The sequence below is a fragment of the Bombus flavifrons genome, chromosome 11, assembly GCF_040668555.2.
Source record: "Bombus flavifrons isolate JBK064 chromosome 11, iyBomFlav1_principal, whole genome shotgun sequence".
Classification (NCBI taxonomy): domain Eukaryota; kingdom Metazoa; phylum Arthropoda; class Insecta; order Hymenoptera; family Apidae; genus Bombus; species Bombus flavifrons.
This window is the reverse complement of record NC_138452.1, coordinates 10,614,060-10,627,870: the sequence shown is the minus strand read 5'-3', so window position 1 is coordinate 10,627,870 and position 13,811 is coordinate 10,614,060. Positions and strand designations below refer to the sequence as shown.

The following is a 13,811-nucleotide window of genomic DNA, read 5'->3' as shown; positions in this document are numbered from 1 at the left end:
GGCGAAGATCGCGTCCGAATGGATGTAGGTCAACTGATTCAAACTATACCGGGGGCATCTGTCAACTTGCGTAACTCCGCTGAATATTGCTATTAATTTCACGTTCGCAGGCCTTTTTCAAGCAGGAATATCTGTGGTTTTCTCCGCTCGTTTCTCGCGTCCATGGAAACATATTATTTTTCTGCTTCCTACCAGTGATCACTGCTCATTGATCAAAAGCATCGAGTGCTTCCTGTCACGAACCACCGCAAGGACGAAGATTCTCTTTAGCCTGGAATCTTTTTTTGTGGCACGAGCCGTGTCGAAGAAACTACCGTGCCAAGTACTTCGATCAAGAATAATATTATTTATTACCGTGTGTCAAGCACAAAGAATAATCGTCAATAAAATTTGTGTCGTAAGTATCCAGACATTTATGGAGTGTAATGTGTCTACAGGTCGAATGTAACGTAATGATAATTACCAGTTGTATCATTCTCTTGTCTTATTTTTACGTAAACTGTTAGTTTCTCCAGATTAAACGAATCGCGTAGATTTCTACTCTCGTATTGACTCCTCACGCTAACTAACAAAAAGATACATTTAGAAATGGTAACTACCGGGTGAACCTCGTGCTGCGAGACTAATATTCTACGTCATTCTAGATTCGATATCGCTTCAATTACGCGGGAAAAGTAGCGGGAAGCAAACGTTCGCTTCCTAACTTTCGCAACGAGAGCGATCAAACGAAATTCGAGAATCCAAAGGTGTCGTAAATTAACGAAAGCACGTCCCTTCCGTTCGTTCGTAGACGTTGCGTGTAACTCGGTACCAGGCAACGAGCACCGTACCTTTGTACCGAATAACACCCAACGATTCGATTATTCATTCCCTCTGTGAACGTATTTCACCGTTGTTTGCCATTTTCTATTTTCTGCTTTTCCGCTTTTTCCAATCGTATCGTGCAGTTTGCACGATAACCGTTTGAACGCCACGGATCACTGCAGAAATTTAAACGAACGATACCAAATGCGACGCGATCGCGTTTGTTTCGTTTCACGTCGAAAATTACCAATTACCACGGTCGCGCTGTTTTCTTCTCTTCTTTTTTTTCTCATTTATAGCAGTTTACATAGATCCGTCGATTAGGTTGCAGCGAGAATTAAAGGATAATCTTGCATCGAGTTGACCACCATCGTCACGGCCGCCACCATATTGCACTCAGTGACTAATAAAACGTTCGAGTGACCCGTGAATTTGCATCAGAATCGGAATAATAACAAACGATAGCCAGCGTGGAACACGGCACGGAGGGTGTTTCAACCCTCGCGTCAGGAAGCGGATACGCAATTTTCGTATGAGTCAGCGCGACCCTATCGAAAGAAACTCCACGACCATCTTGAATTCTCGTTGCAGATCCGATCGAACGCGATCGGCGTAATTCGTCGTTAGGGCTAATTGAATTTCACTCGGCGAGCTATTGGAAACCGAAGAGACGTTAAATTTTAATTACAGCCGGATTATCGGACGTCTGTCTCGCTCCTTTTCACCAAGGAAACGACAGGACAAACGAGCGGCCTGTAATTAATCCATTAATCCCGGTGGCCTTAAACAGTCGGCCAAACGACCACTGGAAGCGTCTAAGCAGCATTTTCTCTGCAACGGAACGGCCGTTGCACTTTCTTTAATGAGATTTCGTATTTCATTTGACAGATAATGTATGGGGGAAGGATAAGAAACTTAACCTTTGCGCGGCGATTGCAAGGCATCTTTTGAAACGCTCGTGTAGTATACTCATATATATGCGTGTAGCATAAAAACGTTTCCCAAAGGAAAATTATGTTTCCTCGTCTAATTAACGATACTGAACTTATTCTTTTTGGAATAACCGTGCAACGTGGTTGAAACTCTCTGTTCGAGGAATATACATTCAACGAAGTCGTAAAAATCGAACTGGAAATGGCCTGAGCAAAGACAAAGCATCCGGTTCTGAACGATGATCGTTGCTAAAATTTGTTGGTTCGACGAGAGGAAAATCTAGTAGGAGCTACCATGCGGTAGAACTAGTCACCTACTTTCCTCGGATGAAAATATCATGTGGGAAAAGCGACCGAATAAACGACCGGAAAAGCTCCGAGCAATTACGCGATCGTCAAAACACGCGATGTTCCTTCCGAACGAGTCGTTCGGCTCTTAAAACTGGAACGCGATTGTACGCTCTTTAATTGTACCGGTAATTGCAATTTCTCTTGTCCTGACAATCGCCCAGTTGTTGCGTTATCGCGGCCGTTGTTACGCCAACGATCGTTAGGATTCGTAATCGCGAGTACCTACTACAAGTCGCATAAATACGCTTGAGTAATTACGCGAGCTCTGAAAAGAACCAATTGCTCATTGCGATACAGGGAAATATTACGTTTGTCGCTCGGTCTCGTTTGCAATTTATTCTTAATGTTTATAAAATTCGGAAGAATCAATTGAAACATCTTCCACGAGACAGGAAAAATGAAATATCGTCGATTAATTTCAGTACTAAACTCTATAAAGCAACGAGAATAAAATATTCAAAGCTTCCAAAAAACTTTGACGTACCATAATTTCGATCTACCGATCGATCATTTGCTTGCCGTACAACAAGATCAAAACGATCTTCGCAAATAAGTCTCACGAATCTCATGGAAAATTTGAGAATCCCTGGATTGGTGCAGGTTTTACCTGAGGGATACGCATGCGCCGCGACCGACAGATGTTTCCTCCTCGCCAACTGTTGCACGCTGCTGCGACGAGAGACGATTCTGCATCTGATTTACCAAAGAAAGAAAGAAGACGAGAGAAGAAAGGAAGAAAAATCTCTCCATCTTTCCTGTTCTCCTCTCGCCCCACGACATCCACTCGGATGAGCGGAGTCCTTGGAACAAGAGAGAGAAACGAGAGGAAGAATGTTTCTTTGTCGAATCGCCATCGAAAGGAAACCCGGAGAAGCCCGCACGAGGGGGTGGACCGCCCCTATTCACAAAGGCAACAACGTAACCCTTATGTCGTTAAGACTCTGATCGATCCTAACGATAAGTTCGCGTGGTAGACGAGACCTAACCCAATGCCGCCAACCAAAAAGTGAGATTTATTATAGCTCCAATTCCCTTCGCTTAGGCTCCTCATGCCTTTATTGTCTGTTTATCGTCCATAATTCCTCGTGGTAGCAGTTGAACCAGGCAGCTAAATATTCCGCGGTGTCGTATACTCGCATACCTATGTGTCGAGAGATTGAAGGTGTCGGGACGTAAAATGCACGGACCAAGTTATTTAACGAAGCTTCCTGGAGCGGAGATACCGACGGTCGTTTAACTCTCGCCTGCATTTTCTCTCTTCCATATTTTCTTAACAATTTCGTCTATATTTTCACCTTCCAGCGAAATATCATAAAGATCTAATTCCGAACCTCTGGATATTTCTACATGCAAATTTATTCGAGATATTTCGATATTGTTACGTCTGATGACTCTCTGCATAAACCAGAATCCATCCCTCGGTCAAGACAGTCACCAGCTGTACAAATGTAATTAGTCAGATCGCAATGATTCTAAGGAACGACCATCGAACTAAACAGTTTTACTTTACCATCAAGACCCTTAATTGTTGTAACTTATCTTTCAAGTCGAGACGTTCCTTAGGGTTATTGTTCAATCAGGTAAGAATTGGGAAAAGCAGCTTTGTCTCACGTTTAACGGTCACTTTTAGCCGCAAACGACCGTTGGTGGGACGACTAATACCCATCGATAGTTTCCCAGCATCGTCACTAAACTTCGCTGGTTTTTCATCCATTGACCAGGCAATATCTTGACTGGTCTTTCAGACTTAGATCAGTCACCATCTCTCGACTGGTTTTCATGGATCAGTCGTCAGTTTAACTTGTTACTTACACTTCGCTGAGATTACATCTACACGCAACACGACTAACTACTTATATCTACAAAGTTGTTGCAATAAAGTGTATATTGTAACCTGTTAATTCAGTGTTATAATCAATTCGACCATCTCTATTATCCTAACCGAAGTAGATTATCAAATCGTAACGATTTTTACACGGAATTTCTACTCCCGTTGGCGCGTCTCTCCGCAAACGGTCGAACAGATATCGGAACTTTCATCTTATAGATTTATCGAATAACCAGGAAAATCCATGGTGTTCTATGTAAAAATTGAAGCTGAAAAATGGGATTTCGGTCACGAGAGATCACCGTCGATTCATCGTGCAATGATCGGAGAACTCGTCGAGGAATCGTCGAGTTCCATTATCCTGTCGACGACGATCGAGCAACGGACAAATCAAAGTCAAACGGAACGGATACCGGGAGGATAGCTTTGGAAGAAGCTCGTTAGAAGGGGCCACGTTGGCAGACAGCGTCGTCACCGGTATCGAAACGAGTCACGATTCACCTGCTCGTCTCGTGGACTCGCCCCTGCGCAATTCGCGTTACGGCCGCGTCGGTGAGATTTATCGCATACGGAATATCGAGTGGCGAGGGTACTGGCAGTCCTTATTACAGCTTATTAAGAGGCAGTAAACTGCATATCCATGATCCAGGAACCGGTCACGAGCGAGAAGCAAGATCTCATCACCTGCTTCTCGTTCCGTCCTTCTTCCCTTCGTGGTGTTCCTTCGTACCATCCTTTTTTCACTTCTTTAGACTCAGTTTCTTTTTTTCGCGGCGATTCGTGGTGGTGTAACTTCCCCGGAGACTACGAGCCACCGAGCTAAGTTACGCGCTAGCTGGCACGTCAGAGGGATGAAAACCCAATCTTATAATTCATAATTACATTCCTTTCGTGAAAGGAAAGAGATATCGAAAGAATTCAAAAGATGAAGAGATATTATGTCGAGAAGCTAAGATGATACAAGGTCATAACTGTAAGATAACGTCGTCAACCACGAAACGATTCAAATCTCAAAAAAAAAAAAAAAAATTAATTATTTTTAAGAAAACCACGGTTCTGGACAACGAAAATTCCATTCGTAAACCAACCCGCTATCTTTGAAAGTATCAGACTTCTCTCTTATGGAAACAATTTCGCTGATCCACGGATGATCGGATTTTCGCGAATATCGCTCCAACTTTGCCGTATAATCTGCCTTCATGTATATTATATCTTCGATGATGTTCAGCTACCTTTCTCATCCTGTCGGATCCCGAACACCTACCCTCTTTTCTTCCTTGCCTCGTGCTCAACCACTTCCTTTCTTCGTCCAACAAACTACGTTTCCTCTTTGTCGTAAAAGATCTCGTTCCTGTTGGTCGACCGTGCCACGTTCAAATCACGGCCTTCGTCGAGGGGGAGGCGATTGCTTAACGACGCCAACCACCTGCCCCGGTGAAGAAGAACACGTGCTGCAGCTACGAGGCAGCTGCAACGGAAAGGACGAGACTCGTACACATACGCGACGGGACAGGCTTCCCCTGTTCCGGAGGTGTCGAGGTTGAGAGTGTTGAGCCTCGGCAATACAGTACAGACACCGAGCCACGAGGATGAGCGCACTTAAAACCGCGCGTCATTGCGCGCTTCTCGAACCTTCGATCCGTCTCGAGAGTCCTCTCCCCTCCTCAGACAGTTCCACGAATTCGTTGCTTGTTTCGTTATTAGTAGCACTTCTTTGACGAGAGATCGTATTGCAGATGGAAAAGTGGAGAAAATGCAACGGGGATTTGGTTGGATTTCTGGGCTTACGATGTTCCACAGAGTACTCCAATTAAAGCGATTACTGAAAATAGCTCCAATGTTTCCTAATCCCTGATTGCTATTCTAGCGAATTATAGAGGTGGTCGGCGGATTACGAATTTTTATGCAAATTTATTGAATTAAAAAGTAGAAAGGAGGAAATAGAACCTAACCAGAGATCTAGTTTACGTCCTCAATTTTATAAGTAGTATGCTTTGAACGTTTTATATACGTTTCTTATTAATTGACACATAAATAAATATTACGGACCAAACAAGGAGATGTCAAATCAAAACGACAAATTTAACATTTAAATGCTAGAATTCCCAGCTATAACGGACAATACATTTGTCCTAATCTTGAATCTTCAACAGAATCTTCAATGTAGAATGATCGCGTAATGGAAAAGCTTCGTGAATTTTAAACAGAGCTAAAGAGATCCTCGAGAGTTGTGCAGTGGTAGTAGTACCATATTTCCAGTTTGTTGCACAGATCTCGAAAAAGATTAGGAGAGGACAGCAACAGATGGCAGACGGGTCGCGTGTCTGATGCGAGATACGAGTTTTCTATTCCTTCGATTTTCTCTGCTACCTACCCCCGTCATGAAAATGGAAGTTCGTTTGTGTGGATACTCGAGAGAAGAGCCTGGTGGTCGGAAAACTTGGGCAACTACCATCGATCTTCTCCATTCCGCCACTTACCCTAACTTACAGTAAACTGAATTTTACACGAAGTGGGAAAATCTGGGTATACCCGGATTTTCGACGATAGTAAGATTTTTATTATTAGCAGTTGGAAACACTAGTGCAAAGGGTGACTTCGTTTCTCTGGGCTACAAACTGAATCAAACCAAGGATCGCGGCATCGGTTTCGCGTGATGCGGTCACCTGCAGCGAGGCGCAGTGATAACGGTTCGCCTGACCCCGAGGCTGACGAAAACAGAAGCCTCATCGAGACGCGGAAGAAAGGATCGCCTTACGAGGATACGAGGGAGTCTAAAGCGGACGAAGAAGACCTGTCAAATTGCAGCTGCCTCTGGGCACGTGGGTCGAACCGCTACCTGGACTATTCTATACACGCTCGGTCTTCCTTTCCACGCTTTTCTCTTTGTGTTTCTTTCTTTTCACGCACAGCAACTCTAGCCGTGGCCAAAAACCAACAAAGAGGTCTAGATTTTGGAACCAGATGCTCCAACTCCGCCAATGACAGACCAAATTATTCTTTTGAAACTTCTATTCGACAATGACGCTCTAAGCTTTCTTCGACTGGATTGAAAGTAGTAGGTAACATAAATTAAAGTCCTTAATTTAATACGAAGATTTAGAGGCTATTTAGGAAAACTTAGGAACATTTTCTTTATCCTTGAAGATCCTTATGCGGATGTTAACATTCGTCAAGCATCTTGGTCCGACTTTTAGCGACACGCTAAAGCAAATTTTATCTTCATGTAACTTGATGTTCCATTGGTACGATTCAATTCGATTAATTTTTTCATGGAGAGATTGCCGGAGAGCGCACGTTGGTTCTAAGAAATTTTTTTCGTTCTATCAACGAAATCGCAGGGAATTAGAACCGGATATAGCAATATCGAGGTACAGAAGCTCTGGTCGCTTAACAATGCTAAGAAGAGTCGCACGGATGCGGATACAACGAAGCCCGCATACTAATAGCCGCCGGAAGTCCTCAGACATTTGTCTATTTTATGGTGGATGTACCTCATCATTTGGTATAACACGATTCTACCTTTATTATGTCAAGGACTAAGCGATGTTGTGAATACGGTGGCAGCTAACTTAACTAATGATCCATTATGAGAAGTACAATTTTATTCGAATACGATTACAGGAAATAATTGCGTATGTTAATAAAAGAACGGCGAAGACAATACGAAATCTAGGAAATATGATAATTTCGATCGACGATTTAATTTTATTTCTACCAGAAATGAATTATCTTTAAGTGAGAATTACAGGATACATAATAAAAAATTTAATTAGATCGCAAGAGAAATTGTAAATTCGCGACTCGTAAAAACAAACCATTTAGATTTCATAGGAAAATATTATTTTAAGAATAATTTAATTCTTATATTTTTATACAAATGTTCCAAGCTGCATTCGCGCCACACGTATTTGAATTGCGAAAGTTTCGAGCGCGCTGAAGTGGCGCTCGTGGAAACTTTACTGGCGATGGATAAAACAGAGAACTGCATCGAGCCGGTAACATACTGGAGGAAGATAATTCGGTGTACACGAACCAGGAAAATTCGAGTTTGAAATATCAGATCGCGCTAGAGCGAGCTAATAAAAGATAGATACGAAGTAAAATAATTAACGTCGTATAAAATAATTAACGTCGTATAAAATAATGAACGGTCGAAGTTTAACAATTAATCGATCAAAATAAATACGTCGTTTTATCGTGATATATTCGAGCGAATGTATGATGCTCGCAGTATTTTAATTTGTAAAGTTCATTTAATAAAGCGACACGATAAAAATGAGTAATAACGACAGAAGATTAGTCGTCTCTCGACAAGACAAGTAACAACAATGATATGTGGCACATTACAATTAAGCATTGTGTTCACTATGGAGAGGACAAATTAACATCGTTGTAGTTTCATCTGCATTCTCGGAATCCAATTGTGCAATTCGCCGCTCTAGAGGGAAATCTTATACGTGACGTGCAACAGAATCATAAAACGAGAGATACAACGTACACGCACGCGTGCATTGACGACTGTCTACTGTATACTCGGTTTAACAATCTTTGCTGTTCCAATTTACCGAGCAAAAATATGTACGTGGTCTCGAGATACGTGACACTTCCAGAGATATTTCTCTACAAAAATTTCCAAATAAATTAAAAAAAAAAAAAAAAACTAGAAAGATCGTTATCTATTCGAAAGACTAACGATGTATCAAATACATGATAATTTATTCAAAACAGCCGAGAAAGAGAATAATTAACCAAAAAGAGGATCGCTATATAGTTAACAGTTTCGTATGATAATGATAAAGATTGCTTTTAACATAAACATTAAAAAAATGTACAGATATCCAAAAAAAGGTACGTATAGAAATGGATTGCGACGAAAGTGGCAAACAAGTGGCAAACGAATGGAAACACGATATCGAGTCACTCGATTCATTAATCGATGAAACCGGTATCCGGGCAATTTGAAAAAATATCGGACAAAAGGTCTTGTCTGCCTGGTTTTCAATGATCGAACCGGCAAACGTACTCGAATATTTGCGAGTAGCTTGTGCCGGGGTCACCGACCACGCTGCAACGTTATCCATTCCGCGTTGCCAGGTTATCGATCTGTGCAGAGGCGCCTTGACCGACCTCCGATGCACCACCAAGTGCAAGTGCAAAAGCTCTCTCACCTTTCCGCTCTCGGACAGGAAGGATCCGGCGCGCGCATCGCGCTAGACAGATAATCGAACACCTTCCCGTACTCGTACAAGCACGCGAACCATTGTTGCACACGCAACGCTATACTTTTGTCATGGTTAACGCTACAGTTTATCAAACTTATCGAAACGAAAGATTCCAAACGTTATCCTTTGCCACCAAATTTGTTATTTCGTAGGAATAACTAATCTTGGCAAACTCGACCTACGTATATCGCCTGTCAGATTTCTGAAATATTCTAGAAACAAATAAGTTGCATTCTCATTTCGTTGCATTCTCATTTCGTTGCATTCTTTGTCAATGTCAAGTCAGAAAGTCCTACGTACACCGAATTTCAAAGGAAATATTTCTACGGACACAGGATACGATTCTGGGACAAAGGTTGAAGTGGTAGTCTCAATCATGTTGACCATCGAAGCGTAGAAATAATATGAAGTCAAACTAACAGTATTATGAATCGTGCGCGAAACATGGACAGAATCGATTAAATCGACGTTTCGACACACTTTCCTATGCTTCCGATTTGATTATTTCTTTTGTTACGACGTCTTTCGATAACGTTGCTTCTATTGTCTAAACTTTCACCGATATTCGGTCGTCGCTCACGATTAACCATAATACTATTGCTGTCTATTGTTTCGTAATTATACGGATATGAATTATGCCTTCTAGAATAGCATTCTAATAAGCGTAGGAGTAAAAGCAAAACGATTAATTATTAACGCTTCAATTATTCGTAGAAAATTATTACGAGTATAGAATTCTAATCTTGCTAATATCCTAATGATAACCTGAGAGGTTAACACACATGTCGATGTATTTAGGAAAGCATCGAACCTGCTAATATCGAATCTAAACGGTTAATGGTACCTATACGTATGCCACGTTATATCGTTCTATTAGGTTTCATTATCGTTTTATCCATCGAGCTAATCCCATTCTATCAGAAGCTACTCAAAAGGACTGTTCGTTTACTGCTACGTACAAACACCTGAACCATTCCAGCGTCCGGTTTTGATAAACAGCAACGAGACTTATGAAACCACTCGATAATGGCACTAGAACTAACGACAATAGAAATAATAAAGAGAATCGAATAACCTGTTTGAAAATAAAGAAAATTCCAATTAGCTGACGCTAGGCGATAGACCGATGAACTCCATTTCGATATAATCGAGTAGGAAGTGTGGATAAGCGATACTTAACACGGAGCTATCGATTTTCCGTGGCGCGGTTTGAAACAGCGGCACCAAGTGCAAGTGCAAGTGCAAGTACAAGAACTCTTTCGGTCGTTGGCCGCGACTTCAACACGTTTAATCTATCTTCTGCTGCACGAGTGAACTGCTCTTCGTGCTCTCGTATCTATCGCTCGTCGTCGCTAAGATACGCTCGAGCAACCTTACTCGAAAACCGTTGCTATCCTAACGAGCAACGCAATTTTCACGCGTCGTTTATGAACCAACAACCTCGATTTCCACTTTCCGAGCTTCCCATTACTATTTTCCAGCTAATCGCCTAACTCGTATCCATTCGTATAGATATTATACTGTTTCATTATCGAAGTGTAACAATTCGAAGATAGCAAGAGGAACGAGAAGCGAACTTTTCAACGGATTAATTGTCTTCTCGGTGAAACGGAGAACAACCTCTCCGATTTTATCAAAAAGCAATAGAGAAACTTCATCGAGGTTTCGTAGAAAATAATGTTCAACAAACTGCAGACCACTCCTGTCCAATTAACGGTGCAAACGATCGTCGCGGGACCGGAACCTGGAGACGGAAAGCCGCTGGAAATTCCGTGGTCGAACGGACAAAGTTCGAATCGCAATCGTTCAGCCGCGTCAATTGTCGACAATTTGTCGCTTTGCGGCTGCTATTGTACGCTCGCGATGCCCGGCCATGCTATCGAGCAACGCGATGAAAATCGATTCGTTACGCTGAACGAGCAGATTGAAATCTCGTTTTCATTGTACGTAAGATTTATGCGCACACAGACAATCCGACCCGTAAACTTCGATTCGAATGGACGAAAATTCGTGCGATTCAACGACGAAACCGGACGAATGAAAGGACCAGTGAAATTGCATCGCTCGAAAACCGAGCCTTCCGTAGAACTCGAAACACCAACAACGATATCTTGTTTTTCGTGTGGACAAGCGCCTACCGACGAATTATTTAGAATTCAGATTACGCGTGAATCGACGCCGATCGAGCGACGTGGTACTGCAACTGGAACCGTTCCAGCTGAACGTATACTATCTTACGAATAAATCAATTACGAACAAATAAACAGTTTGTTATTTTTGCTATAAATTAATTATAGGATAAGAACTATTTTTTAGAGGAAGTTTCTTCGTTAGTCGCAAACAGTTAAAACCGAATATCGTTACTCGTCCGATAAATGTAATTTAATAATTGGATGGCAATTAACGTAGTCAGCTATGATAAAGCGAAATGATAAAAGGCAAAGTTCGCTTAAAAACTTACCGCAGTCAGGCTGTCCAACTCGCCGAGCCATTCGTTCAAGAGTTGTTCCGGGTCTGTCTCGTTGTCGCTGTCCTCGCCTTCCTCCTCGTAGCGCTCCATGATGTACGCCGTCCTTAATCCAGCTTACAACCGTAGTCTATGCGATTCTCCTTATCCTCTGTAAATACACGAACGCGATACGTTGATTCACCTCATTAAATACGCAACGTCCATTGGGATAATTATACGAAAGATACGATGGCAAACGTACAACCTTCGATGCGGTAGCAAATTTTTAATCTCTCGAATGACAACTTTTATTAAATAGTATGATAGATGCATCAAAGACCTCGAGGGGTTTATTACCGCTATTATAAACGTTCGTCTTACAATAGCGGATAATTTCATCGTCGTGTAATTTTTAATCAAAGTAGAATTTTCAATCGCAAATAATCGTATCGTAAAGGCACGTTTCCAAAGCCTAAAGCGGTAGAAAATAAATCACACGTTTTAACCGATTTCTACTTAACTTGGCTGTACGCGAGAGCCCACTAACCCTTTCTACCAAACCAACTCTTTGCCAACTTCGGTCCCTTAAAAAACAGCCTACACTTGCACAATAAACTTGAAATGGCGTGGACAATAGACGAAACGAATTTGTCGTGGCGTCGGGGAGACGCGACGCGACACTCGAAATGGAATTCGAACCCCTGATTCGCACACCCCTTGGAAATCCCTGCTAATGGGCACCGGTAAACGTTTCAGAAGCCTTCCCTTCTCGGACTCGCAGTCTCATCGACACAAATTGCACCGATGAGTGACAGCCGTCCGACGAGTTCGCGTGCGACTCGCGTCGAAATAGCGTCGCGCCTTTCTACGACGCGCGTCGACCCGCTCGATGCATTATGAAACGCACGAAAGAAACCAACAGGCTTGACACTGACATCCCACAGGCGGAGTTCACGTCTTCCACGCACGATTTACCCGCGACGTTGTTGCGACAGCGAGCTCGACCTGTTCGAGGGCACGATTAATCGATGATAATTATGCCTGTCAGCTGGCGCGACTGCTTCCGACTTTTGCGAGCCTCGTAATTGCGTTAGAAACGATCGGGAGGAGACTGAGCTCGAGTTTATGCCGGCTATCGAATTTAGAGATGCGATTGTATGCGTGCTTTGGTACGGATAGCGGTTTCCTGCGAAGTAATTTCCAAATAGAAATAATTTTCCGAAAAATGTACTCTAGCGACTGAGAAAGCGATTCTTTGGCGATTTGCAAAAGTGAAATTTCTACGACAGACATCTCGATTCCACTATTTTGCAAATAATTTACGAACGTTCTACGAATAAAGTGCTAAAGTTTGTGTCAAATATTTTCTCGTTCGTAAACGGCGAAGGAAACTGATAGACGCGAAACGCGGAGCAAAGGTCGGAGGAAAGAGCGTCGGAGACGTCGTCGGCGTGAAACGCGTGCAGTGACGAGAACTCGTGTCCCACTTTAGGACGAGCCGGGTATGAAAAATGAAATACGAACGACTGACCAGAAAAGCCGGTAGTGAAGGCACGAACGTGTGACGCCGACATACGCCTACCAAGGCGAGCGCAAACATTGAAAAAACAGGTTGTGGCGCCCAGAAGAGGAGTGTGACGCACTCGTTGCTCGTTAGTCACCGTCTTCCTGGGGCACGATCGTCCAAAGAACTTCACTAAAAAGTTTTTGAACTCCGGCCAAGTGGTTCATTGCCAAACTTAGCTCGTTGTGAACGGACGTTGTGGAAGGAACCAGGAGATCGTGCTTCTCCATTTTGCTTGCTTTCACTGGCAAAATCACGAGCCAGAATGTCGTTGAAAATGTGAACTTCGTAGCTTCAGAGATCGACCTACTTGATCGAGAATGGAAAATTTTAGCCGTGGAAAGAGACCTCTCTGTGGGAAACAGTCGCAAGTTCGAAAGAAGAGTAGAAAATCCGGCAGCCTTTCGGACGAAAGAGAAAAGAAATAGGTCGATATTAAAATTGTCTTTCGTAAGAAATATCGTTAGACACCGTCGAAAAGAAACTGTACAATAAAATATCGTTGGAAGTTATAAATGGAACGGTTAAACTTCAGACGACTGTGATGTTATAACGAGGCTTTTTATTATGGAACCGGCAACGATGGATCACTGTGACACACGTGAAAAACGACTGACGTCAAAAATATGTAAATCAGCTTCTGCAGAGAAAATATACG

At 42.6% G+C, this 13,811-nt stretch overlaps 1 protein-coding gene across 1 annotated transcript in view; it reads right to left on the bottom strand.

Annotated features, from left to right (window-relative positions):
- Positions 1-13,811, bottom strand: part of LOC138185319 (ras-associated and pleckstrin homology domains-containing protein pico) — a 146,463-nt gene that overhangs the window by 83,039 nt on the left and 49,613 nt on the right. The window contains exon 2 of the mRNA XM_069124195.1: positions 11,602-11,758. Within this exon, the coding sequence (XP_068980296.1) occupies positions 11,602-11,700 (99 nt within the window). The 5' untranslated portion in view covers positions 11,701-11,758. The remainder of the gene's footprint in view (positions 1-11,601; positions 11,759-13,811) is intronic.